The following is a 27,601-nucleotide window of genomic DNA, read 5'->3' as shown; positions in this document are numbered from 1 at the left end:
AGCTCAACATTTGCCACTGTTGAGTTTTAAGTAGGTATGTGTAGAATGTGCCACCACAGAACATTGTGAGCTTGGCTGCTTTCGATGTTCCAAAAGTGATTCACTGTATGTAATGATATGTGGGAATGGTATTGGGAGGGATGAGTAGAGGTGCTCCTCTACTCTACTCTACTCTACTCTATGAGAAGGCATAGCCTGCAGCTGCATAATGGGCAGAGGAAGAAACTCAGAATGAAACTTCAGTCATTTCTCAGTCTGTAAAAGGGGTGAGAGATTTGTACTTTCAGATTTGCAAGATTATGTTAATAAAGTGATAAATTGTAATCCTTTGCAATAAAGTAGAATTAACTCATCTGGTCATGCCTTCTATCTGGTCTTGTCTACCCAGGAAGACTGACAATATGAAATGTTAAGAATAGGACAGGTTTTATGTTGGGTTACTGTAATTGGAGAATTGTCAATCTCAATTTTGAACATGGAACAGTGCATGCATTGAAAGTGAACAAGAAAGGTCCAACATACCAGTTCCATATCCAGCTGGCATTCTGTAACCTGTGGAGAGATAGAAAGATTCAGACACAGAAGCATTAGAAGATAACATCAATCACTTCAGGAAATAAAAATATGTATAAGAGAGATTGCCAAAATCTAAAACCCGAGCTACAAATATTTAACAGATTGCTATTAAGTCCTGCAGTTATTGTTGTTCACAAAGTAGGCAAAAATCCAACCTCAGGCCCACAGGCTCCTCCAAATTTATTGTTCCAAGCTTCTTCCCAAGTTGTCACAAAAGGGAACAATGATTAAATAAATGGGTAGTAATCTCCAAGTCCTAGCCCTGTCCCCCTTTTGGTCTGAAGCTATTGAAAAGGCAGTGGACATTCTCAGCTCCAAAAAGAACTGTGCATTTTTGTTAAGTCTTTTTAAAATCCCCTCATCACAAATATCTGGTTAAGAACTTGATTGTTAAGGGATGCGATGGCCTAGCGCAGTACAGTGTTCCCTCATTTATCGCAGGTGTTACGTTCCAGGACCACGCACGATAAACAAAAATCTGTGAAGTAGGGATGCTATATTTATTTAAGCATTTATACACTATTTTAAGGCTTTATAAACTCTCCCCCACACTTTTACGCTACATAAACCTTTCCCATTCCCTTAATAACCATTCCCACACTGTTCTGTGCATGTATCTTAAATTACACTGTAAAATGATTTTGAATTTCTAAACCTATGCGAAGAAACGATGCGCCACGTGAAATGTAGGAGCAGACTCAGAGATGGGGAAGCTGCGCATAGACGAAAAGTAAACAACGTACTACTATAATGTGCCAATCAGGCTCTGGGATATCAAGCAGCACTCTCTGGTTGGTCACTTCTCCATCAATCAACCAATTGTGTGTTGTTTACAATCTCATGTAGGCAAGTAGCGTCTCAGGTGGGCGAGTTCCGTAGGAAAACCCACGAAGTAGTGAAAATCCGCTATATATTTTTTTCATTAATATTTTATAAAAACCTGCATTGCACCAAGTCCATGAAAGGTGAACCGCGAAGTGGTGATGAAACACTGTAATGGCGAACCTATGGCATTTGTGCCACAGGTGGCACAGGGAGCCCTATCAGAGAGCATGCAAGGCATTGCTCTATGTCAGTTCCAGCACACATGTGTGCACTAGCCAATTGATATTTGGCCTTGGGGAAGGCTGTTTTGCCCTCCAGAGGCTTCAGGGAAGCTTCCCTGAAGTCCCAAAGTGCAAAAAACAGCACAACGGGCAAACCAATAGTCTGTTTTTCCAAACTTCTGGTTTGCCTGTTTGGGCTGTTTTTTCACTGTCCCAGGCTCCAGTGAAGCCTGTGCACATGGAGGGGGATTGTGCACATACGTAGGAGTAGCACATGTGTGTGTGTGTGCATGCATGGGGCGGATGAAATAGATGTGGATATGTGCCCACCTGCTACGGTAGCACATGCACACACACCCTTTTGGCATGCAAACCAGACAAGGTTCGCCATCACTGGCCTACTGGTTAAGACACTGTCTTGTCAACTGCAAGTATTATATGATGGCATAAGCTTCACAGCTCCTATTAACCTGGCAGTTCAAAAGCAGGCAAATAAATAAACAGGTACCACCACAATGGGAAGGTAACTGCATTCTGTGTGCCTCGGTATATAGTTATTATACTAGCCACATGATCACAGAAGCCTCTTCAGACAACCCTGGTTCCCTCAGCTAAGAAACAGAGATGAGCATCGTCCCCTAGAACTGGGCAGTACTGGACAGGAGAAATTTTTACCTTTTCTATGCTCAGAGCTGAGTTCATTACGTTGAGTATTAAAAAAAAGAAAATAAACCGCTCACTCTATTCTGAGCAGGAATCATAGTCCCATAGGGACTATGCACACAAACTGTCAGTATAGTATTTTGTACTGACAGATTGGAACCCAGCTGTCAACAAAGGCATTGCTCACCTGGCTTGCCTGGTTTGGCCCCAAAACCTCGTGCAGCCCCAAATCCATTTTGAACTCCTGCAAAGATAGACAAGGAAAGCTAAAACTTATGCATGGACCACAGACAGACTTAAGGTTATTTTCCTCAATCCTGGGCCTTGAAAGCCTAGAACTACGGCGCCTAAAACACGATTTGAGTATTACCCACAAGATCATATGCTGCAACGTCCTACCAGTCAATGACTACTTCAGCTTCAACCGCAATAACACAAGAGCACGCAACAGATTCAAACTTAATACGAATTGCGCCAAACTTGACTGTTAAAAATATGATTTCAACAATCGAGTTATCGAAGCGTGGAACCCATTACCTGACTCAATTGTGTCAACCCCTAACCCCCAACACTTCTCCCTTAGACTCTCCACGATTGACCTCTCCAGGTTCCTAAGAGGCCAGTAAGGGGTGTAAATAAGTGCACTGGAGTGCCTTTCGTCCCCTGTCCAATTATCTTTCCTTTCCTTCACCTATCTTATATATTCTCTTCCTTTCATATATCCTCTCCTCTAAGTTCATTTTCACCCTCTTTTATATTATCGCATGTCTATTTTTCTTCCTATGTATTTGTATATTGGACAAATGAATGAATGAATGAATGAATGAATGAATGAATAAATAAATAAAACCATGCAGGAGCAGAGAAACAGAATCACTGTTATTGTACTGGCCTAGAAATCCTAGCCAGGTAGCTATTAAGATAAAAGTATTGAACAAGAGAAAATAGCTCTCTCTTTAACTGATGGAAAAATGGGATTTTTTTAAAAAATGAAACAATTACTTTAAAATCAAGAGGCCCACATGGTGAACTTGTTAGTAGGCATGTGTAAAATGTTTGGAGATTGAGGTGGGCTGTTCGGAGTGGTTCATAGGTGGTTCGGACCATCCAATCTAATCTGAGTGTTTCAAGCATTTTAGAAACGGTCTGTCCTCAAACAGTCCTTTTTACATTACTCAGAACCCTCAGAATGAATCAAAATGGAAAACTGTAGCTTCTAAACTTTCTCTGGGGTAAAATTTGGCACATTCATGAGTGCTAGAAATGCTTGCATTTACATTCAGTCTAAGTAACCAACTTGGACTAGACTTAACACCTTCTACAGGAAGGATCAAAATCTGTGAGGTAAAGGGTGCTCATAACAATAGGAGCTCTTCTTTTGCACTGGTATCAGCATAACACTGTATTAGCCATCTTGAATATTAGTGTACTGCTGACTACTTAGCATCAGTAGAACATACAGTGGTATCTCTACTTACGAATGTAATTCATTTCGTGACCAGGTTCTTAAGTAGAAAAGTTTGTAAGAAGAAGCAATTTTTCCCATAGGAATCAATGTAAAAGCAAAAAATGCATGCGATTGGGGAAACCACAGGGAGGGTAGAGGCCCTGTTTCCTCCCAGGAGATTCCTAGAGCGGCCCCACGGAAGCTTCTCCCCACCTTTTCTGGCCCTGTTTCCTCCTAGGAGATTCCTAGAGAGGCCCCACAGAGGCTTCTCCCCGCCTTTTTTGGCCCTGTTTCCTCCCAGGAGATTCCTAGAGAAGCCCCATGGAGGTTTCTCCCTGCCTTTTCTGGTTACAGTTTCAGAGGCTTGGGTTTGTAAGTGGAAAATAAAAAATGAGAAGAGGCACAAAAAAATCTTGAACACCCAGTTCTTATCTAGAAAAGTTCGTAAGTAGAGGCGTTCTTAGATAGAGGCATCACTGTATTTTGAAAGCTCCATAACTATTGTAATACACAGAGGTGGGGTTCAGCAAGTTCTGACCTGTTCTGGAGACCCAGTAGCAGAAATTTTGAGTAGTTCGGAGAACCGATAAATATCATCTCTGACTGGTCCCTCTATCTCTCTGCCTCCTGAGTCCCAGCTGATCAGGAGGAAATGGGGATTTTGCAGTAACTTCCCCAGAGTGGGGAGGGAATAGAGATTGTACAGTATCCTTCCCCTGCCATGCCCGCCAACCCATGCCCACAGAACCGGTAGCAAAATTTTGTGAATCCCAGGATAGGGAAATATACCGGTAGTCTTTGACTTACAACCAGTTGTCACAACTTTAATGAGCAGGCTCCATCACAATTGCAGTGTTCAGGCACATCGGAAAAATGTAGTGTTTTCCATCACTGTTTTAGATTCTGCTTCTATGGTGTTTGTCATATATTCAAGAGCTGACTCTGTCAACAAATTCCTTCAACTTTATGCCACCAAATGAAAAGGAGGCTCCAGTCTTTTCAAGTTTTTAGAAAGCAAATACCACTGTTTCTGTTCCAGGCAAACTTTACTACAGACACACACACACACACACATACACAGACACACAACATTCCATCCCAAAAGTGTTATACTTCTTAGATTTATTTCATTTATCTGGCTAAACTTACCTAATCCTGCAGAAAGCCCTTGGGCCCCAAAGGCAGAGTATTTTCCTATGTTGATAAAAGACAAAAATAGAAAATGTAAACAGAAGGATAATTACAGGTTAGTCTGTACTACAAGTTATGACTGATATTGCTTTTTAACTTTTACCATATGCTAAATATAATATAAACAAGGGGTTTATGGGTTTGCGCCTCTTCATCTATGACACCCACTGGTTCTACAGAGCACTTAACAACTATGTCTCAATTTAATTTAAAGTCCTATTACGGTGGTAAATTTGCGGGAGATCACCCTGCTTAATCCTTTCAAGTTTCTTAATAGTAGGATAATATGGAATAAACTGGAATGGAGAGGAGAGGAGAGGAGGGGAGGGCAGGGCAGGGAAGAGGAGAGGAGAGGAGACAATTTAGTATGGGCTAACTGTGATTGGACATACATGAAATTTATCTCTGGTGCATAAGCTTTCAGTGTTCATTCAAACAACAAAGTGACAAGCTATTGATTATAATAAATTGTAAGATACAATAATCAATTATAAGAAAGTCAGTTTGAGGCAGAGGTTAAAGACACTGAACTAGAAACTAGGAGACCATGAATTCCAGTCCCACTTTAGGTACAAAACCAGCTCTCTCTATCTCTTGGCTCTAGGAAGAAAGTGAGGGCAAATCATTTCCAAAAATGCTGCCAATAAAATGGCAGGGACTAAGCTAAGAATTTTAGGACTTATGAGAGACAGCCAACCCCCCCCCAAAGAATATATGTGGTTAAAAGATCATCAAGCCCTCACTGAAATTGAAGAGGTATTCATTCTGTCCCCTTCCCATCTATGGCTCTGATGTCCTAAACATATTTCAGAGCATCATAACATCTCAAGCTGCAGTTCCCTAATATCCCAGAGCCTTTAGACAACAAGAGGCAAAATATCTTTGATATTACATCAAAGGCATTGCGCAATAACTCATAACAGAGGCAGAGGGGGATAATTATTTTATTTTATTCCTCTTTTGAAATACTGGTACATCTCTTAAGTGAGTTTTGCCCCATTTTATGACCTTTCTCGCCCCAGTTAAGTGAATCAATGCAGTTGTTAATTTAGTTGCATGGTTGTTAAGTGAATCTGCCTTCCCCACTGACTTTGCTTGTCAGAAGGTTACAAAAGATGGTCACATTTATTTATTTATTTTATTAGATTTCTGTGGACTCAGGGCTGCTCACATAATAAAATCAATATGACCCTGGAACACTGCAAATGTCATTAAAATGTCTGAATTTTGTTCATATGTCCATGCAATTATTAAAAGGGTCATAAGCCATTTTTTTCAATACTGTTGCAAGTTTGAATGGTCACTAAACGAACTGTTGTAAGTTGAGGACTACCTGTAAAGAGAATCTATTTCTCTATTTTGCCCAGGTTCGCCTGGTGCACCAGTTGCGGCCCTATCTGGACCGGGACTCATTGCTCACAGTCACTCATGCCCTCATCACCTCGAGGTTCGACTACTGTAATGCTCTCTACATGGGGCTACCTTTGAAAAGTGTTCGGAAACTTCAGATCGTGCAGAATGCAGCTGCGAGAGCAGTCATGGGCTTACCTAGGTATGCCCATATTTCACCATCACTCCGCAGTCTGCATTGGCTGCCGATCAGTTTCCGGTCACAATTCAAAGTGTTGGTTATGACCTTTAAAGCCCTTCATGGCACTGGACCAGAATATCTCCGAGACCGCCTCCTGCCGCACGAATCCCAGCGACCGATTAGGTCCCACAGAGTGGGCCTTCTCCGGGTCCCGTCAACTAAACAATGCTGGTTGGCGGGCCCCAGGGGAAGAGCCTTCTCTGTGGCGGCACCGGCCCTCTGGAACCAGCTCCCCCCGGAGATTAGAACTGCCCCTACTCTTCCTGCCTTCCGTAAACTCCTTAAAACCCACCTTTGCCGTCAGGCATGGGGGAACTGAAACATCTCCCCCTGGTCATGTTTAATTTATACATGGTATGCTTGTGTGCATGTCTGTTAGTATATGGGGTTTTTTAAATCTTCAAATATTTTAAATTTAGTCGGATTATTTATGATTTGTTCCACTTGTTGTGAGCCGCCCCGAGTCTTCGGAGAGGGGCGGCATACAAATCCAAATAATAAAATAAAAATAAATAAATAAAACTTGCCATCCAACTTACCAGCTTTGGCTCCAGCTGGTCCCATTCCAGCTCCTGGCTGAAGGGCTCCTGCACCTAAAATACAATACAGGATACAAACAAGGGAAGCTGAAGCCAGAGACATCCATAGGTCAAGGATAGCAGCATAAACTCTATGACTGAAAACCTCCTGTCACTTTTTATATACATCATGTGCACAATTTATATAAAGGGCAGACGAGATTCCATCATGCACCCATAGCAGAGATGAGTTTCAGCAGGTTCTGACCAGTTCTGGAGAGCAAGTAGTGTAAACCTTGAGTAGTTCAGAGAACCAGTAAGTGCCAGATCTAACTGACCCTGCCCCCATCTATTTTCTGTCTCCCAAGTCCCAGCTAATTGGGAGGAAATGGAGATTTTACAGTATCCTTCCCCTGATATGCAACCAAGCCACGCCCACCAAGCCACACCCACAGAACCAGTAGTAAAAAAAATTGAATCCCACCACTAAGTCCCATAGCAAACTCTGGACATTTTGAGCCATCCACAGACCTCCCTTCCTCCTTAATTTTAAGAGTTCAGTTGAGTTATAAACCAGGCTGATTGAAAGGAATGAATTCCTTGAAACAGGAAGAAAGGAATAGTGGATGATCGTTGCTAGATTGTTCCCTCTTGTACTATTCTATGTACAAAAATTTAAATCCTTCATTGGAATAGGCTTTGATGATAGGGGACTTCCATCAATCAAATAACATCTCACTCTATTTCTAAGAAGGCTGAGGAAGAGGGAATGACACAAAATGCTTACCTCTTGTTAGAGATGAAAAGTAACCTCCTCCATGGCCACCTACTTGAGGTTTCACTCCTAAGATAAGTTGGGGGGAAATTGGGGATGAGACTGGAGTCACATCAGGTTAAATCACAATTTGCTGACTAGTCCAGCTGGGTGACAACACCTAGCCTGTTTAACAGATCTGTTTGTTTGTTTGTTTTGTCCAATACACAATAATACACAATGAAGGTTTTAGAGGATATATTCAAATAGAATATATTAAAGAAAGAAGAGAAGAGAAAATATAGGAGTAAAATATAACTAGAGAGAATAGCAGAAAAGATATAAGAGATAGAAGGGATAGAAGAGAAGATATAGGAGAGACTATAGGACAGGGGATGGAAGGCCCTCTGGTGCACTTATGCACGCCCCTTACTGACCTCTTAGGAATCTGGAGAGGTCAACCATGGATAATCTAAGGGTAAAGTGTTGGGGGTTAGGGGGTGATACTACAGAGTCCAGTAACTGAAATAACTAAGCAGCATAGAACCTGTTAGGGTTGAAGTGCTAAATTTGAAAGAAAGAAAAATCATGTAGGACAATCAATGGCAAACCTTTTAAAAAAATATTCCTAAGAAAATTATTTAGACACAAATTACCAGGCACCAAATTCTTTTTGGTACTGCTATGATCTGAACCAAAGCAGCTGGGTTCACACATAAAATTCGGTTCATAGTGCTTAAGGTGCAAGAAGAAAAATAGCAATAGCAATAGTACCTAGATTTATAAACCGCTTCATGGTACTCTAAACCAGCATTCGCTAGCTGGGGAATTCTGGGTGTTGAAGTCCAGATATCTTCAAGTTGCCAAGATTGGGAAACACTGCTCTAAGCAGTTTACAGAGTCAGCATATTGCCCCCAACAATCTGAGCCCTCATTTTACCGACATTGAAAGATAGAAGGCTGAGTCAATCTTGAGCCATTGGGAATCGAACTGCCAAATTGTTGGCAGTCAGCTGTCAGGAGAATAAGCTTGCAGTACTGCATTCTAAATAGTGCGCCACCAGGGCTCTTACTGATGTAATGGAACAGAACCTATATTGTATATCACAGCTTTTCTGCCTTAGTTTAACTAACCTTACATTCAATTGGATTAGAAATATTATTTGCAGTTCTAAAAAGGCTATCGGGCTGAAAACATCCTGTAACAGAAAGGACTGTCCAATCAGAGGGTTTTAAACAGTGACTGGCAGAAGCTATAAAGTTGGCCTATCAAGCTTTAGCCTCTGGTTAGCAGATGAAAAAATTATAATCACATTCTCTGGTTTTCAATCCTATCTCAGAAGAATTTCTAAGTAGAAATAATTATAGCAATTCTGCATTTGCTGTTATTCATATAATGTAAATATCCCTTGTCTTCTTTGAGGGGTAGAGGAAGAGGAGATATAGCATCTCATTAGGAAATGCATATGCTCATCCTGTATTTGAGCTTAGATTCAGAAAAAGATAAACCAATGAACTATGAGTGAGGTTAGTTTAATCTGTTTTTTGTGTGTGTTGTAAGTTCAAGTATGTCTTTTGGGTAGAGGATTTTAGTAATTACCTCTTCAGTAATTCTGTAATATATCAGACGGTTGAATTAATTATCATTATTATCCAACTTCACACAACATCCTTTCTTATTCAGTCAGGTCCACTAATTTAGTTTAGTTTATTTATTTACTTATTTATTTATTTTATCAAATTTCTAGGCTGCCCTTCTCCAGGGGACACAGGGCAGCTTACAAGATAAAAGTCAATACAAAAATTAAAATGACAAGCATAAAACTCTAAATCCTAAAAACCCTACATTAAACACATTCATCATAAATCATCCAATCAAAATCATACTATCGTCCAGAGCAGAATGTTCATGCTCAATGATCCCAGGCCTGCCAGCAAAGGTATGTTTTTAAAACTTTTTGAAAGGCTAGAAAAGTGGGGGCAGTGCAAATCTCTGGGGGGAGTTGGTTCCAAAGGACTGGAGCTGTCACTGAGAAGGCCCTTCCCCTGACAGGCAACATTGCTTGGCTGGAGAAGGCTGACTCTGTGGAATCTAACCAGTTGTTGGGATACGTGAGGCAGGAGGCGGTCCCGTAAGTAATCCGGTCCTAAGCCAATTCCCATTCCCATTCTGCTTCCGGGAAGTGATGGAACGGAAGGTCCACATTGAACAGCACACGAACTCTTGTCTACAACTAGCGCTGTGTGCTGTTGCTATAACACTTGATCATTTTGGTTGCCGAGAGAACTATTTTCTTGTTGCATCTGGTGGAAACCATCCATCATTTTTTTCATGAAAAGTCTGATGGGGTCAAGTCTGGGCCTTTTCACAAAGCTGCTTTCAGATCCTGACACTTTCATGCCAAAGGATTATTTAATCTCTGTGGGGAAACATTTAGAATTTCTAAGCCACCCTAGAACTGCAGTTTCTCCTGGCATAGGGAGTTGGCTGGCCTCCCTTTATGGCTTTGCAAGAGCTTTTCAACATCCTCCCCCCTGCTGAGGGCACTAAGGGAGCCTTTGTGTGCAGAAGGTGGACAAGAGAACTAGAGGAATTTGGCATCTTTAGGCCAGACAGCTATGTGGCATAGGATGTAGTGCACAAATTCCTATTCTCATGGTCCTTTTAGACAGATTTGAGGTACAGAAAGTTTGGCTGGGGAGTAGGAAGTTTGGTTGGGAATATGGAAGGCCAGATGGATTGAAACACTCTATAGCAGAGGTCCCCAAACGTTTTACTCAGGGGGCCAGTTCACTGTCCCTCGGACTGTTGGAGGGCCGGACTATAAAAAAAAACTATGAACAAATCCCTATGCACACTGCACATACCTTGTTTTAAAGTAAAAAACAAAATGGGAACATACTATTTAGAGGGGGGAGAAGGTCTGAAATTCGTATATGTTTATGTTTTGTTTTTTATTTTCTTCTGTTGACATCTGATTGGCTATACAAGGTTTTCTTGGCTTATGAAAAATGTATAAAGAAAGAAGGAAGGACTTTGGCATAATGGTTAATAAGTTGCACTTTTTGAAGAAACATTAAGGAGGAAATTTAATTAAAAGAAAATGAATGTAACTGGATGACAAAATTAGAAAAAAAAACTTTTGCAACTTTTTTGATGATTGATATTAGTTACTAACAAAATACTGCATTTTATTCATGGAAAATTAGATGGTACGCTGTGTTGTTTGAATGTATGTTGAGAGAAAAAATAATAAAAATTAACCCCCCGCCAAAAAAACAGTCCTTCCTTCCTCTGTCCCTCCATTCATTTCATTCTTCCTTCCTTCCTTCCTTGTTCCCTCCATTTCTCCTTCCTTCCCTCCTTCATTCCTCTCCACTTCTCCTTCCCTCCCTCTCTTTCCCTTTTCTTTCTTTCTTTCTCTCTCTCTCTTTTCCCTGTGCTCTTGTCACTCACTGATGGGCCGGATAAATGGCCTCAGTGGGCTGCATGTGGTCCGCGGGCCGTAGTTTGGGGACCACTGCTCTATAGGTAGTCCTATACTTATGACCATTTACTTAGCAATTGTTCAATGTTACAGTGGTGTGAAATAAAGTGGCTTATGTCTAATCCTTACATTTACAACTATCACAGCATTTCCATGGTCAAGTGGTTGCAGTGTGAATGCATGTTTTTGATGTCAGTTAATACTAGGACTTTAAAAGATGACACAAACATTATACCATAGAAACTGTTAAAGGAGATATTAGAAGAATGGAGGTAGAAATTAGCAACAACATCAAAAATGTAGTGATGTGTAAAGACTATGTGTAAAAGATGTTAATGAAAGAATGACAAATATGGAACAAATTTTATTTGAGAAAACAGAAAATACAGAAGTTACAAATAGTAGGCCAAGAGAACAGTTTGTGAAAAAGACTATTTTGGATAAACAAAAGAAACTGCCTGGAGTTTTGAAAATTACTATATTTTTCGAAGTACAGTAGTACCTCTAGATACGAGTTTAATTCGTTCCAGAAGGGAGCTTGTATGTCGAACAACTCGTATCTGGAACAAATGGCTTTAGACTTTGTTTTTCCCCTCCGAGATAACCAGAAGCAAGGATTCTTGCGCCACCTAGTGGATGCTCAGCTCGTATCCCGAATTTGAGCTCGGGTCTGGAACAGAAATTTCTCTCCCCCAGTGGCTTGTAACTTGGAATACTCGCATGTGGAGCAGCTCGTATCTAGAGGTACTACTATATAAGACACATCTTTTTCCTCCCTAAAAGAGGCTGAAAATTTGGGTGCATCTTATACTCTGAATGTAGCTTTTTTAAAGCTTTTTTTTCCCAGCTGTAAGTAGATGCTAACGATCTTTCTAGCTCTTACCTTGCAGGTTCTTTCATTGTTATTCTCTGCAAATAATGTTTTCCAAGCCCTAAGTCTTTGCAGGGTTTTTTTCATTGCTCTACTTGCTCCAAATGTTTCTTTTCAGCCCTAACTAGGTGCTAATGATGTTCCCAGCTCTTACTGGCTTGCAAGCTCTTTCATTGTTACTCTCTACGAATAAGGATTTTTTAAAGCCCTAACCAGGGGATAAAAGAATGTGCTGAAGCTGACTAGACCAGTGTTTTTCAACCAGTGTGCTGCGGCACACTAGTGTGCCATGAGACATGGTCAGGTGTGCCGCGAAGCTCAGAGAGAGAGAGAAAGCAAGAGAGAGAGAGAAAGAAAGCAAGAGAGAGAGAGAAAGAAAGCAAGAGAGAGAGAGAGAAAGAAAGGAAGAGAGAGAAAGAGAGAGAGAAAGAGAACAAGAGAAAGAAGCAAGAGAGAGAGAAAGAGAGGGAGAGAAGGAGAGAGAAAAAAAAGACATAGAGGTAGGGAGGGAGAGAGAAAGAGAGCAAAAAAGAGAGGAAGGAAGGAAGAGAAAGAAAGAGGGATGGAGAGAGAAATAGAGCGAAAGGGAGGAAGAGAGAGAATTTTTTTGTCCAAACTTTTTTTAGCCCCACCCTCCCCCCGCTCAATGTGCCCCAGGGTTTCGTAAATGTAAAAAATGTGCCGCGGCTCAAAAAAGGTTGAAAATCACTGGACTAGACTAAGGACGCTTGCCAAATGAATATCTGATAAGCAAATTCTTTTCCCTATTTTTCTCCCCCCAAACTAAGGTCTAATACTCTGGAAAATATGGTAAAATACTATTATAAACCAAGGGAATGACTTGGAAAATGTTTTCTAATTTGATATACAAGAGAAGTTTGTTAACACCTGGAAGAAACCTTGTGATGGGATAAGGGCAAGCTGAAGAGAAATCAAATCCTTTGAAGATATTTGATTGGGATATAGATTAAAGCTGTTAGAAATAAAAGGAGGGACTATAAATTCAGTTTATTTGATCATCCTAGATGATCAAATAAATTAGTTAAATTAACTGCTAGATTAAATTAAAGCTTCTTTTGCAATATTATTTATTTACTTACTTACTTACTTACTTACTTACTTACTTACTTACTTACTTACTTACTTACTTACTTATTGGATTTGTATGCCGTCCCTCTCCAGAGACTCGGGGCGGCTAACAGCGACAATAAAACAGTGTACAATAGTAATTTGGTATTGATGATTAAAAATCTATTAATATAAAAACCAAACATACATACATACATACCATGCATAGAATTGTAAAGGCCTAGGGGGAAAGAGGATCTCAATTCCCCCATGCCTGGCGGCAGAGGTGGGTTTTAAGTTGTTTACGAAAGGCAAGGAGGATGGGGGCAGTTCTAATCTCTGGGGGGAGTTGGTTCCAGAGGGCCGGGGCTGCCACAGAGAAGGCTCTTCCCCTGGGTCCCGCCAGGCGACATTGCTTAGTTGACGGGACCCGGAGAAGATCCACTCTGTGGGACCTAACTGGTTGCTGGGATTCGAGCAGCAGAAGGCGGTTCCTGAGGTAATCTGGTCCGGTGCCATGAAGGGCTTTATAGGTCATAACCAACACTTTGAATTGTGACCGGAAACTGATCGGCAACCAATGCAGACTGCGGAGTGTTGGTGTAACATGGGCATATTTGGGAAAGCCCATGATTGCTCTCGTAATGGCAAATGCTTATGCATTGTTAATGCTAAGATTGAAAAGTTGATGTTTTATGGATTTGCTTATAGATAAGAGATGGAATATTGAATGAAGAGATATCTCTTTTACCTTGTAGGGGGTGAAGAACTATTAATTTGTGCTGAAGGTTAGAAATCACTTTTTATATACCAGTACTTTTTTTTCTTTTTCTCCCCCCCCAAATCTTTACTCTTTCTTTCAATTCTTTCAATTCTCTTTCTCTAAGTTAAGTTTGTCTTAGTTTTTACTACTGTAATTAAAATTCTTCATAAAAGTTATATTAAAAAGGAATAAACATATATTTTTGAATAAATAAATAAAACTAAATATTAAAATTAAATATTTTAAAAGTATGACAATCCTTCAAGCCTAAGGTGACCAGATTTGAACATTGGCAAAGCAGGACACCATTGACGGGGTGGGGGGAGGTCCTTGATTAAAAATGTGGTCTAGTCTCCCTAGGAGACTTCCCGGAGCCATCGCTGCTTTCATCCCCCCTCCCCTTTTCTAACCGGGAAGAAGCGGGGCCACGCTCCATCCCAAGTTTGGCGGGCCAGCCCATAACAAGACGTGCTTTCTTTCTCTCGGTGATGGGAGGAGCTTCCTCCTTCCAGCGCCCAGAGAAAGGAAGTGCTTTATTCGCTCTGAACCATCCAGAGCAAATAAAGCATTTCCTTTCTCTTGGCGCTGGGAGAAGTTTATTCCCTCTCCCAGCACCCAGAGAAAGGAAACACTTCATTTACTCTGCGCAGTTCAGAAAAAGGAAAATTGGGACTTTTTAAAAACCCAGTGGGATGCGGGACAAATTATTAAAAATCGGGACTGTCTTGCCAAAAAGCGGGATGCCTGGTCACATATTCAAGTCTGCGGAGAGGGGCGGTATACAAATTTAATAAATAATAATAATAATAATAATAATAATAATAATAATAATAATATTCAAACCCCATCGCCTCATCACAATCTGTAATGTTGAATTTTGTAAATTCAAATTGGAGAAATGAAATCTTCTTGATATTTTAGAACTTTAATTCTCATTGATTCAAGGCTGGACAACAAGATTTGGAGCCCTATGTTCTTTGCCATTCCTAAAAAATCTTGTGCGTGAAAAACATGCTTTTAAAAAATCTGCCTGAAATCTCTTGCTGTTTAGACTGAAATCACATCCTTGGTTTTCTAGAACAAGATTGTCAAACTCAGTTTCATTGAGGCCCGCATCAGGATTGTGTTTGATCTTGGGGAGGGCATGGTGTGGACAAAGAGCGTGGCCAGTTTGCCATCACTTGTGTTGGGGTGCCTGTGGAGGCCCAAGCACTCTGCCAGTGAAAACAGAACTCAGGAAAGCTATGCATGGCCCTCCTAAGCTCTGTTTTAACTGGCAGGGGCACCATGGATCGATCCTTCATTGTTTTCAGGGTGGCCCATGAGCCAGGTCTAAGCACTCACGGGCCTTGAGCTTGAAACACCTGTTTTAAAATGATGAAGCAGAGGACAAGCTTGTAAAATACAAAATCTGAGCAGTTATGACAAAATGTTAATTGGGTCAGTATTGAACCTACAAGATAAATAAAATATAGCAGTTTCTCCCGATGTGCTGGCAATGAAACTCCTAGAAATACCAACACAGTTGGCTGTTGACTATACTGGGCCTTATAGTCTCAACATATTCAGAGAATGAGTCTGCTGATTAAAATTGCTTTATTAGATTTTAATCTGCAATCTAAATATTTTTTTAAAAAAAATCTCAACAAATGCCTTTTGTTTCCCTTGACATTTGAATTCCTTTCACTCTTGGCCTGATCTAGAGTGAAAGAATCTAAGAAAACCTTTAAGTGGCATTAACAAAAGTGTTATCATAATGATATTTTGGATTTTTCCCCCCCAATGTGTAACAGTACCATCTGCTGTTTTTGTTTAGTCAACTTCAGCTAATGAAAATAGGACTTTTATTTCTTTTTTGCCTGCTGCAAAATCATTGTGGATATAAAATTTTATTTTTAAGATGGGAAAATAAAGAACAGGGACTAAAAATAGTGTAATACATTCCAATAGAGAACTGTGTTTATCATAAAATGAAAAAAGTATGGAGAGAACCTCTAATCAATTTCTTTCTGTTTTCATATGTTAATAAGAAACCTAATGTATTTTGTCTTCTTCAAAACCTCTTAACTGTTTTCAACTCTTATGAAAAGCACCTACAGCAAACAGTAGCCACTTTACTTTTGGGAGACTTTGTAAATATTCTTAAAAGTGCCTAGCGAGAAACACAGAGTTTCATCTTTAAAGTATCATTTCATACAGTAATTGGAGGATTTTCCTTTTGTTTCTTGGTGCTTTTCTTCTTCGCTGTTTTTTACTAAAAAGAACATCATGATAAAATTAAGACTGTAAAGTTTGGAGGTAGACTCTGTGGAACTTTGTTCTGTTGTACCCCGTTGGAAAGAAATATACAGCACACATAATCCTCAAAATGTATAACCATAAGAAACATTTAATTTGGAGGCATAAGCAGATTTGGGAGGAAGCTAATCCTATGCTCAAAATACATGGCATGCCTTGGTAGATTTTACAACAGCTAAAAAATTCTATTAAGACTTTATATGTCCACTTAGTGCTGTGTTTAGGTAATTTTAAATCTCAAATAAAAATTTAAGCAAGTCCTTCTCCTGCCAGGTGAAGGACCTGGCAAGGTGACTTAACCTAATTTCTTCCGTTGAGTAAGCTTGCTCTGCTGTGTTTGGATGAATCATTTTGTTGAATAGAATATCAAATTCTGCCTCCCACAAACTACCAATTTTTCCCTGACCCCATGACATTCTATGCAGAACTGTTCCCTTATCATCCACCTTATCATCTATTACCCTGACCACTTCAATTTCTCCCTTTTTCCTGAACCATTGAGTAGAAAAGAACACAGGTTGAAATTTACTAGCAAACTTGCACTGGTCATGTGCAAATCCAGTGAAAATTAGGAACAAGGCATTCATTTTAATCATCTGGTTCCTGCAGGCTTTCGAACAAACTTCCAGCAGACATGGTAGATAAATCCACAGTAACTGAATTTAAACATGCCTGGGATAAACATATATCCATCCTAAGATAAAATACAGAAAATAGTATAAGGGCAGACTAGATGGACCAGGAGGTCTTTTTCTGCCGTCAGACTTCTATGTTTCTATGTTTTCGAGCCACCTCATTGAGTTCCCCTAACCAAAATATGTTGTTTTGTTGTATACAAGGACTTACTGTTTCATTAAAAATAATATCCAACAAAGTATGTCAGCTACATGGCATTGCGGTAGGTGAGACTACTGCAGACAAAAATCAAATCAGATGAATGAATCAGAAGCATACATCATCTGGAGTGATTTTTGTCCACAGTAGTTTCACCCATATCAATCTCATGCAGCTAACATACTTCGTTGGATGTTTTAAAACAGTAAGGCCTTGTATTAGAAGACTGACGGCAGAAAAAGACCTCATGGTCCATCTAGTCTGCCCTTATACTATTTCCTGTATTTTATCTTACAATGGAGATATGTTTATCCCAGGCATGTTTAAATTCAATTACTGTGGATTTACCAACCACATCTGCTGGAAGTTTGTTCCAAGGATCTACTACTCTTTCAGTAAAATAATATTTTCTCACGTTGCTTTTGATCTTTCCCCCAACTAACTTCAGATTGTGTCCCCTTGTTCTTGTGTTCAATTTCCTATTAAAAACACTTCCCTCCTGAACCTTATTTAACCCTTTAACATATTTAAATGTTTTGATCATGTTCCCCCTTTCCCTTCTGTCCTCCAGACTATACAGATTGAGTTCATGAAGTCTTTCCTGATACGTTTTATGCTTAAGACCTTCCACCATTCTTGTAGCCCGTCTTTGGACCCGTTCAGTTTTGTCAATATCTTTTTGTAGGTGAGGTCTCCAGAACTGAACACAGTATTCCAAATGTGGTCTCACCAGCGCTCTATATAAGGGGATCACAATCTCCCTTTTCCTGCTTGTTATACCTCTAGCTATGCAGCCAAGCATCCTACTTGCTTTTCCTACTGCCTGACCACACTGCTCACCCATTTTGAGACTGTCAGAAATCAAAATGGGTGAGCAGTGTGGTCGGGCAGTAACAAAACACTCTGTGTGTGTGTGTGTATGTGTACATATATGTTTGTGTATGTATGTATGTGTGTATGTATGCATCAATATCACAATAGGACAAACATGAATTCTGATTCTCTTTGTAACTTTATGAAGTTACACTGCATCGTGTCTCTTGCATTCATTTTTTTAAATTTGCTTTTAAATTGCAGTTATATCCTATTTTCCTCCTGTAAACAGGTCTATATTTCTGATAAAAATGAAAATAAAGGATCAGATTCTCCATTCATTTCTACCTGGTTAGAGTAAAAACTCCCTTTTCATGCACCATGTCTGACTTACCTCCCTGTAGGCTGCACCTGGTCAAACAGAAGAGCAGAAGCACAAGACAGAGATTCAACCTGGCCATTGTGAAATGCTGCAGTCCCTTTGCAAAGCCTCTGAGTGCCACACAATGTTGAGTGGGGAAAGGGATGGCTGCTTTTATCCCCTCTTCTCACTCCACCCACCTCACACCTTCCTTCCTCATTCACTATTCAGACGATCCTTCCTTTACGGGACCCAGTTGATTTTGAACAGAATGCCAAAAAGTGTTATGAGCTACACTAGTTCAATCCTCCTTATTCAGCTGTCTAAGATAGATTTGCAATAGTTTCTGCAAATGCTACCAGACAAAAACTATGACAGTTCTATCCGTAACAACCAGCAGGGACCGTGGTCGCAGAAATATGAATATTGCTGTTGTATTATTTTTGGGAATTATTAAATATATTGAGTTTGTTGTTGTTTTTGCAGAATATAAATAATGTACAAATAATCTGAATCTTTTTTAGACACATTTAATTACTGTAATTTCTTGGTAATGGCTCAATCATAATTTGATTTTTAATTATAAATATCTACTATATAAACACCTTACATATCTATCCATAAACACACAGTGCTTCACAATCTCAACAGGCTGAACAAAATGTGCCTGCCTGCCTGCCTGCATCTATCTATCTATCTATCTATCTATCTATCTATCTATCTATCTATCTATCTATCTATCTATCTATCTATCTATGCAACCACTGTGCTGTACACTTTTCTGGACATCAGATTTTCAGAAGATGCTGACAGGTTAGAATAGATTCAGAAAAGGATAACCAAGCTGACCTATTCCCTGAAAGGACAGGCTGAGTGAATTTGAGAAGTTCAGTCTGAAGAAACGAAGACTAAGAGGACACATACTCAGCGTTCAGAAGTATAAAGGATTTTTTTTTAAAAAAAGAAAGTGATCAGGAACCATTTTCCACTGCCAAAGAAACTAAAACCAGAAATAAAGGGTAATAATTTGCAGTTACCTAGATTTAAACTTAAGGAAAACCTTTCTGATAATAAAGTCCCAAGGGATTGAGCAGCATAGAAGTCAAATAAATAAATAAATAAACAAACAAACAAACAAACAAACAAACAAACAAACAGGGTTTCCACTAAACAGTCTACTTATAGAGATTATAGTTTCTTTATTTTAGGTTTTTAAAACGAGGCTGAACAGTCGTCTCTCAAGGATGGTTTAAGTTGGTTTTCTCTACTATGCTGAGGGGTAGATTACATGATCTTTGTGATCCTTTCCCACTCCACAATTCTATAAAAGTATGAAAATGAAAAATTTTGGTTCTATATACAGAAATCATCTGAGCTACAATTTAGCTATCTGTTATACTGCTAACTGTATCTTCCATTGTACTAAGTCAGCAGGCTAGCTTAGCAGTAACAGGTAGGATAGTGTGAAACAGATGTCTTTTAAGGAAAAGGGAGACAATTTGGTTGGTGGGGGGAATAGTTCAGAAGCAATAACAAGTGGAAACCACTCTCTCCCCTCCTGCAATGCACCTTCATGCTTGGAATGCTGCATCTGCTGAAGGCACAGACTCTCTCTGGGTTTTAAAAAAAGGAAATACAGGATGAGCTCTACCTGTTCTTTCTTCTTCAAAACAACTCTGTAAAACCATTTGCAAAATCAGCTTCCTTATCCAACATAAATACTTGGGTTGGTTTCTCTCCCTGAATTTATTACATATCCGCCAGGATGTTTCATAAAACTTTTGTATCCAGCCAGCTGTGTAATGTTCCCCCCTCCAACTCCCCCTTTTTTCTTCCTCCTCATTTCTCCCCACTAGCCCGTGTTTAAACTGTCTGGGATAGACACAGTCGCGGCTGTTGAACGTTAGGTTTCCTGCCAGGTCTTGTTCCCAAAGATGCCTCCAGCTCTCGTGCTGAAAGTTCAGGAGGTGCAGTCTTTGCACAAATGTTTCATGTGGACTAGTATTACTTAGCAGCATATGAGCTGATGATCTTTTCTGAGTGTCATTTACACTTGGTAGCATTATGAGCCGTGTTCTTGCTAAATAGTTGTTAATGATCTGACAGTCACTCATGCCCTCATCACCTCGAGGTTCGACTACTGTAATGGTCTCTACATGGGGCTACCTTTGAAAAGTGTTCGGAAACTTCAGATCGTGCAGAATGCAGCTGCGAGAGCAGTCATGGGCTTCCCTAGGTATGCCCATGTTTCGCCATCACTCCGCAGTCTGCATTGGCTGCCGATCAATTTCCGGTCACAATTCAAAGTGTTGGTTATGACCTTTAAAGCCCTTCGTGGCACTGGACCAGAATATCTCCGAGACCGTCTCCTGCCGCACGAATCCCAGTGACCGATTAGGTCCCACAGAGTGGGCCTTCTCCGGGTCCCGTCAACTAAACAATGTCGGTTGGCGGGCCCCAGGGGAAGAGCCTTCTCTGTGGCGGCCCCGACTCTCTGGAACCAACTCCCCCCAGAGATTAGAACTGCCCCTACTCTCCCTGCCTTCCGTAAACTCCTTAAAACCCACCTTTGCCGTCAGGCATGGGGGAACTGAAACACCTCCCCCGGGCATGCACAATTTATGCATGGTATGTTTGTGTGTGTGCTTGTTAGTATATTGGGGTTCTTTTTAAACTTTTTTAAATATTTAAATTTATTTGGATTTGTTACGATTTGTTGTGTCTTGTTGTGAGCCGCCCCGAGTCCGCGGAGAGGGGCGGCATACAAATCTAAATAATAAATAAATAAAACAAATAAAACTTCTAGCTGCAACATAGGGAGAATAATACTGGCCAACTATACAAAGCTGTATGTGCCACTGATTTGTATATGAAAGGTAGTGATCGCTTTGGGATATGCTATATCAGTGGTCCTCAGATTTTAATATTCAGCCAGAGGAACCTGGAGTTGGCTCCCTTCTCCTTCTGCTCCTTTTGGATCTTTCTGCTGTTTGCTAACTACTCTCAGCTGTGACCCATGAAGCATCCTGCCACAGTGTGTACCCACACACCTTGTGTAAGTATGACCTCCCTATTGATTTGGGGGCCAACACATACAATACATAGCCTTTTCCTGCTTTCCTAACTCTTGGAAAATGCATCTGCATTCCTGGTCCATGACCTGTTCTATCTTCAGGGCAACTGAAGGGGATTTGATCCAAAAGATCTTGATGTATGGAAGGAGGGACAATTGCCACAAGAATGGGGTGCTTTACAGCAAACACACATGGCAAATTGGGGCTGGAAGGTCTGTTGGTTGGGTGCATAAACAAATCCACTTCTCCACTTGCAGTGTTTAAGTTCCAGAAATCACTGTCTGGGAATGCTTCTGGCGGCGGGCAGGGTAGGTGGGTTGGGGGGGAGGAATGGGAGGGAGGAGGAAAGAGAGGGAGGGAAGAAGAGAGAGGATAAGAGATGGGGAAAGAGAGAAAGGGAGGGAGGGGGAGGGAGAGAGAGAGAGAGAGAGAGAAAAGAAGAAGGAGAAGGAGAGGAGGAGGAGGAAGAAGAAATGCTTCCCATACTGTTGGGAGAAAAACTAAACCAGCTTTCTAGAAAGACAACTGGAACCCAAAAGTTATTAACCAAGTTAGATAGATTTTATAAAGCAGCAACATCTCAACTTTGTAGCCTACCAGTCCTAGGTAGACCAGACCAAGAAATCTACTCTAAAGGAAGGCTAAAACTATTTGATCGGATTGGATTGGATTTGTATGCTGCCCCTCTCCGTAGACTCAGGGCGGCTAACAACAGTAGTAAACAGCATATGACAATCCAATATAAACAGTTAAAAACCCCTATTGTAAAACCAACATACATGCAGACATACCATGCATAAAATTGTAAAGGCCTAGGGGGAAAGAGTATCTCAATTCCCCCATGCCTGGCAGCAGGGGTGGGTTTTAAGAAGCTTACGAAAGGCAAGGAGGGTGGGAGCAATTCTGATCTCTGGGGGGAGTTGGTTCCAGAAGGTCGGGGCCGCCACAGAGAAGGCTCTTCCCCTGGGTCCCGCCAAGCGATTTGGGGAGGGGGGATTGGCTTTAATAACAGAATCTCTTGCGATCTAACTGTATTTCTTCCCTTTTCTTATACTCTTATAATTAGGGAGCTATCTTTCTGAGGTACTCATGAACATTATCTGGCTGATTAAGGTAAGTTTTCTCCCTTGTTGACTTGGTAACAAAGCTTGCACATCTCCAACAAAATTATTGTCCTTACTCTCTACACCAATTCACCTATAGCAGTGATGGATAATCTTTTCTGGACTGAGTGTGTGCGAACCCCCGAAATGCAATGCACCTCCTGAGCATACCCCCCAACCATGCGTGCATGGCAGCTGTGCATGCATTCCCATTCATGCACACATATTCCCTCATGTATTCCATCCAGCATATACGTCCCTCTGCGCCCACCCACCCCCACATGTGCAGAAGACAACCAGCTGGCCAACAGAAGGCATGAGAACATACATTATTATTATTATTATTATTATTATTATTATTATTATTATTATTATTATTATTATAATATTAGATTTGTATGCCGCCCCTCTAAGTAGACTCGGGGCGTCTTACAGCAGTGATAAAACCAATATATAATGACCAATCTAATAGTTAGAATCTAACATAACAATACTGTAGTACATTTAAAAAGTCTAAAAAACAAGGAACCCCAATTTATAAAAACATACATACAGTCATATCATGCACAAAAACTACATAGGCAGGGGGAGATGTCTCAGTTCCCCCACGCTTGACGACAGAGGTGGGTTTTAAGGAGTTTACGAAAGGCAAGGAGGGTGGGGGCAGTTCTAATCTCTGGAGGGAGCTGATTCCAGAGGGTCGGAGCCACCACAGAGAAGGCTCTTCCCCTGGGTCCCGCCAGACGACATTGTTTAGTCGACAGGACCCAGAGTATACCAACTTTGTGGTACCTAACCGATCGCTGGGATTTGTGCAGCACCCATGGCATACATTGAGGGAATTAGGGCAACAGCTTGCATACCCACTGAGGGCACTGCGTGCTACCTGTGACACGCATGCCATAGGTTCGCCATCATGGACCTATAGTGACCTAGGATGTTGGGAATTTTGGTCCATGACATCTAGAAACCACCAGGTAACCAAGGCTGTGAGCCCAAAAGCTGAGGCCTGAGAGTAAAGTTAATTTAGATAGAGTATAGCACCTACATTTATATAGAGTATAGCACCTACGCTGCAACAGTGCCAAAAGATAATATGACTTTGGTGAAAGGAATGCAGTTCCACAAGCCACATGCAAAAATGGTGCTGCATTTGGGACCCCACTATGCACACAATCTGAAAGCTCCCATTATTCAACACACTCTACATAGGGCTACCACTGAAGAGAGTTTGGAGACCACAGCTAGTCCAGAATGCACCCACATGAGCTGTTGTGGGTGCACCTAGGCGCGCTCACATTATACGAATTCTCTGTGGATTGCACTGGCTTCTGATTGGTCTCCGGGCACAATTCAAGGTGTTGGTCATCACCTTTAAAGCCCTACATGGCTTAGGGCCAGACTATCTTCGAGACCACCTTCTACCACATAGCTCCCAGCGACCGATACGGACCCACAGGGTTGGTCTTCTCTGGGTCCCATCAGCAAAACAGTGTTGGCAGGCGGGCCCACGGGGCCTTTTCTGTGGCTGTTTCGACTCTTTAGAACTAACTATCTCCTGAGATCCAGACTATACCCACCCTACTGGCCTTCTGGAAAGCCGTAAAGACCTGGCTTTTCCAACAGGCCTGTGGCCGTTGATCTGATGGAATATATACCATCGGGATACGGCTATTACTGATATGTATGTTTTCTTTACTGTTTTAATTGTTTTAAATTTTTGATTTTAAATTGTTTTAAACTGTTTTAAGGAGTCTTAATATTACATTGGATGTGTTATTTTCTGGTTGTGAGCCGTCCAGAGTCCCCCCGGAGTTGGGCAGCATGCAAATCCAAATCCAAATCCTAATCCTAATCCTAATCCAAATCCAAATCCTAATCCAAATCCTAATCCTAATCCAAATCCAAATCCTAATCCAAATCCTAATCCTAATCCTAATCCAAATCCAAATCCTAATCCTAATCCTAATCCTAATCCAAATCCTAATCCAAATCCTAATCCAAATCCAAATCCTAATCCTAATCCAAATCCAAATCCAAATCCTAATCCAAATCCTAATCCTAATCCAAATCCAAATCTAAATCCAAATCCTAATCCTAATCCTAATCCAAATCCTAATCCAAATCCAAATCCAAATCCAAATCCTAATCCTAATCCAAATCCTAATCCCAATCCCAATCCCAATCCCAATCCAAATCCAAATCCAAATCCAAATCCAAACAAACAAATTAAATAAACAAACAAATAAACAAACTTTCAGGAATTTCTTCCTTCTAATAGATTTACATGAACATTATATAATATTTTAAAACAAAGATAAAACAGAAATTATAACACACCATTTATTTTAATTAAGAAGCCTCATAATTTTATAACAGACAAGATATTTTGTATACTCTACTGAGGGGTACTGTACAATTTAAGTAGTCAGTAATGGGATTTAGATACTTTTTAATGGCCCAGCTAAAGATATTTTATTAAAAAAAAATTTTTTTTAATTTACATGTAAATCAAATAGTAACCAGGGATTATATTTTAATTTTAGGTTCAGATAAAGATTGACATAGATAGCCTCTTTGACACCCCCCCCCTTTCAAACTAATAGTCCTCTCTGTCCAAAATGTGAACTTTGTTGTCTTCAAAGAGTGGCCCTTGCCTTTTAAATGCAAATGGACTGCTGAACTTTGCCCTAATGGCTTTGTTTTTCTATGTTGTCTCATGTGTTTGTGAAGTGGTTGCTTTGTTTCTCCAATGTACAGATCTGCACATGTATCACTGCATTTTCTTCAAAGAAAAAACAAGAAAATCAAGTTGCATCTTGAAAAAGCACCTTTGGAACAACCATGACTTGGATGACTGAGAATATCCATAGATATTTGAGAGTGGTATTTATATGAGCTCCTCTCAAATATTTTAAACAGTTTAACAAGTTAATGGCTAACTTTTTATGGAAGGAACAAATGCCAAGGATTTCTTTCTCAATCTCATATGATAATGGTATTAATGATCATATCAATAATATCAGTTAACATGATACTGATCTTGATGTTTCTCCTGAAATTTGCTGCTACTATGAGAAATAGAGAATCACTATTTGTGTCTTTAGGTCCTTTTGGTTCCATTATACCCACCTACACACATAGTTGCAATGGAAATTTAGCAGTAAAGGAGATAACAGAAAGCAAGGAATGTAAACTAAAACTGAGTCTTTAAAAGAAATTTGCTTGAATGGTTTTGCTAGTAACAGGAATATGCAAAAAATAGTCAAAATTCAGTCCCAAATTCCAAGAGACAGGTCAGCATCTATACAAATGTCATACAAGAACCAGATATCATTTCATTGCTTTGCAAGGAAGCTCATAAAATTAACCCCCTCTGCTTTGTTCTTCATTCTACTCACTAAGTGCAGTGTATTAGAGATATTACATCATCACTATCTGACTTCTCCAGCTATTCGGATGGTACCTGTATTTAATCAAACTTTGGTGACCATAGATTCTGCTAGAACAGTTTCTTCAAATTCAGAGTCAGTATCCAAGTCATGACATTTTGTAGAGAAATAGTGTTTCCAATGCTGTATTATAAATTTCCAATCAGCTTGGAAGACCACTCAATGTATCTTATTCATTCTGTGATGAAAACTTGGAGTCTTTAATTATTAATTGCAAACCCTTTTATTCTCCTCATGAGATTCATTCCTTCTTAATTTCTACAATTTACATCCCTCCCCAAGCATCTGTACAAAAGGCACTAAAAACCCTAGCTGATCAGATTATGGAGGCTGAAGCCAAATACCCTGATTCACTGGCCATTATTTTGGGAGATTTTAACAAGGCAAACTTAAGAGATGAGCTACCAAAATACTTTCAACATGTAAATTGTCCCACCAGAGGCAATAATATCTTAGACCATTGTTACACAGCTGTAAAAAATGCATACGGGCTTTACCACGAGCAGCTGTGGGCCATTCTGATCATTGCATGATTCACCTTGTTGTATCTTGAAATGGCTACCTTGTATTTCCTGTAGATAGTTTGTTCCGTCTTCCAGCGCTGTCTGAGCTAAAGCAGGAAGTCGCTCCTGATTGGCTCAGACGCGGCTGGCTCTTGCTTTGGCGGGAGCCGCAAATGTATAAAAGAAGCGGCTTCTCCAAGCAGAGCCAGTCGGTACTAGCTGAAGTGTCACTTGCCTTGCTGAGCTGTTACTTGTTCTCTGAGCTGAATAAAAGTACCGATTTGTTTGAACCCTGTCTCTGGGTCTACTTCACTGGCGACGACGGACGAAAGAAAACCTCGCGTGCAACATGAGCAACGTCCAGATCGGCCGGGCTCCAGAATTCTTCGACCCCGAAAAAACGTCCTGGGACGAATACCTGGCTACCTTCGAGATCTTCCTCGAAGCGGCAGGAATACAGGACACCGACGCCGATCGCAGACGGGCTATTTTTTTGAATTACTGGGCCCAGAAATCCGTGGCCTTGCCCAGACTCTCACCGACCCGCAGCCAGCAAGAACTGTCGCTTGGGACGTCCTACAAGCCAAGCTAGCGAGCCACTTCAAGCCGACCAAACCAGCCATGGTTTTTCGGCATCAGTTCTCCATGATGGCTCAGAAGGAAACAGAATCAATCAACCAGTTTACAACGCGACTTCGGACGGTACTTGCACAATGCAAGTTTAAAGACCCGGAAGCTCGCCTCACCGATGCCTTGGTTTTCGGCATGAGAAGCGCCACGGTGAGGAATAAACTCCTCACCGAAGACGAACCGACTCTACAAACCGTAATTAAACTAGCGCAAACTGCAGAAGCCGCCGACGCAGCGGCTAAGGAATTAAAAGAACACGGAAGTCGAGAACTCATCGCCAAGATTGACTCCGTGTCTCCCCGCGCCGAGGGATCAGACGACCTCAGCCAACCAGCTCACAACGAGGACAACTGCTTCCTGGTACAAGACCAGCCAAGACACCACAGAGCTACTCACCCCCCAGCCCCCTGTGCCGGCTGCCGAGGGAACCACCAGCGCCATCGATGCCCCTTCCGGGACGCCACATGCCGCCGCTGCAACCGTCGAGGCCACATTGCCATCGCATGCAGAGCATCGGCACCAGAGGAAACATTCACCACACCGCGCCACCAACGGCC

The 27,601-nt window shown here is 40.9% G+C and overlaps 1 protein-coding gene across 2 annotated transcripts in view; it reads right to left on the bottom strand.

Moving 5' to 3' along the window:
• The window catches only part of LOC139175646 (spidroin-1-like), a 44,691-nt gene extending 26,265 nt beyond the window's left edge, over positions 1 to 18,426 (bottom strand). Inside the window, exons 1-6 of one of the 2 annotated variants that reach the window (XM_070766822.1) lie at positions 18,316 to 18,426; positions 7,820 to 7,876; positions 7,054 to 7,107; positions 4,882 to 4,926; positions 2,473 to 2,529; positions 523 to 552 (exon numbers count right to left, since the gene is read on the bottom strand). In XM_070766822.1, coding sequence (XP_070622923.1) covers positions 523 to 552; positions 2,473 to 2,529; positions 4,882 to 4,926; positions 7,054 to 7,107; positions 7,820 to 7,876; positions 18,316 to 18,382 — 310 coding nt within the window. In that variant the 5' untranslated portion in view covers positions 18,383 to 18,426. The remainder of the gene's footprint in view (positions 1 to 522; positions 553 to 2,472; positions 2,530 to 4,881; positions 4,927 to 7,053; positions 7,108 to 7,819; positions 7,877 to 18,315) is intronic. The other variant, XM_070766823.1, reaches the window with a different exon arrangement.
• Positions 18,427 to 27,601: the final 9,175 nt, after the last annotated feature.

This window comes from Erythrolamprus reginae, chromosome Z (genome assembly GCF_031021105.1).
Source record: "Erythrolamprus reginae isolate rEryReg1 chromosome Z, rEryReg1.hap1, whole genome shotgun sequence".
In the NCBI taxonomy this organism is placed as follows: Eukaryota; Metazoa; Chordata; class Lepidosauria; order Squamata; family Dipsadidae; genus Erythrolamprus; species Erythrolamprus reginae.
This window is presented reverse-complemented; position numbering and strand designations above follow the sequence as displayed.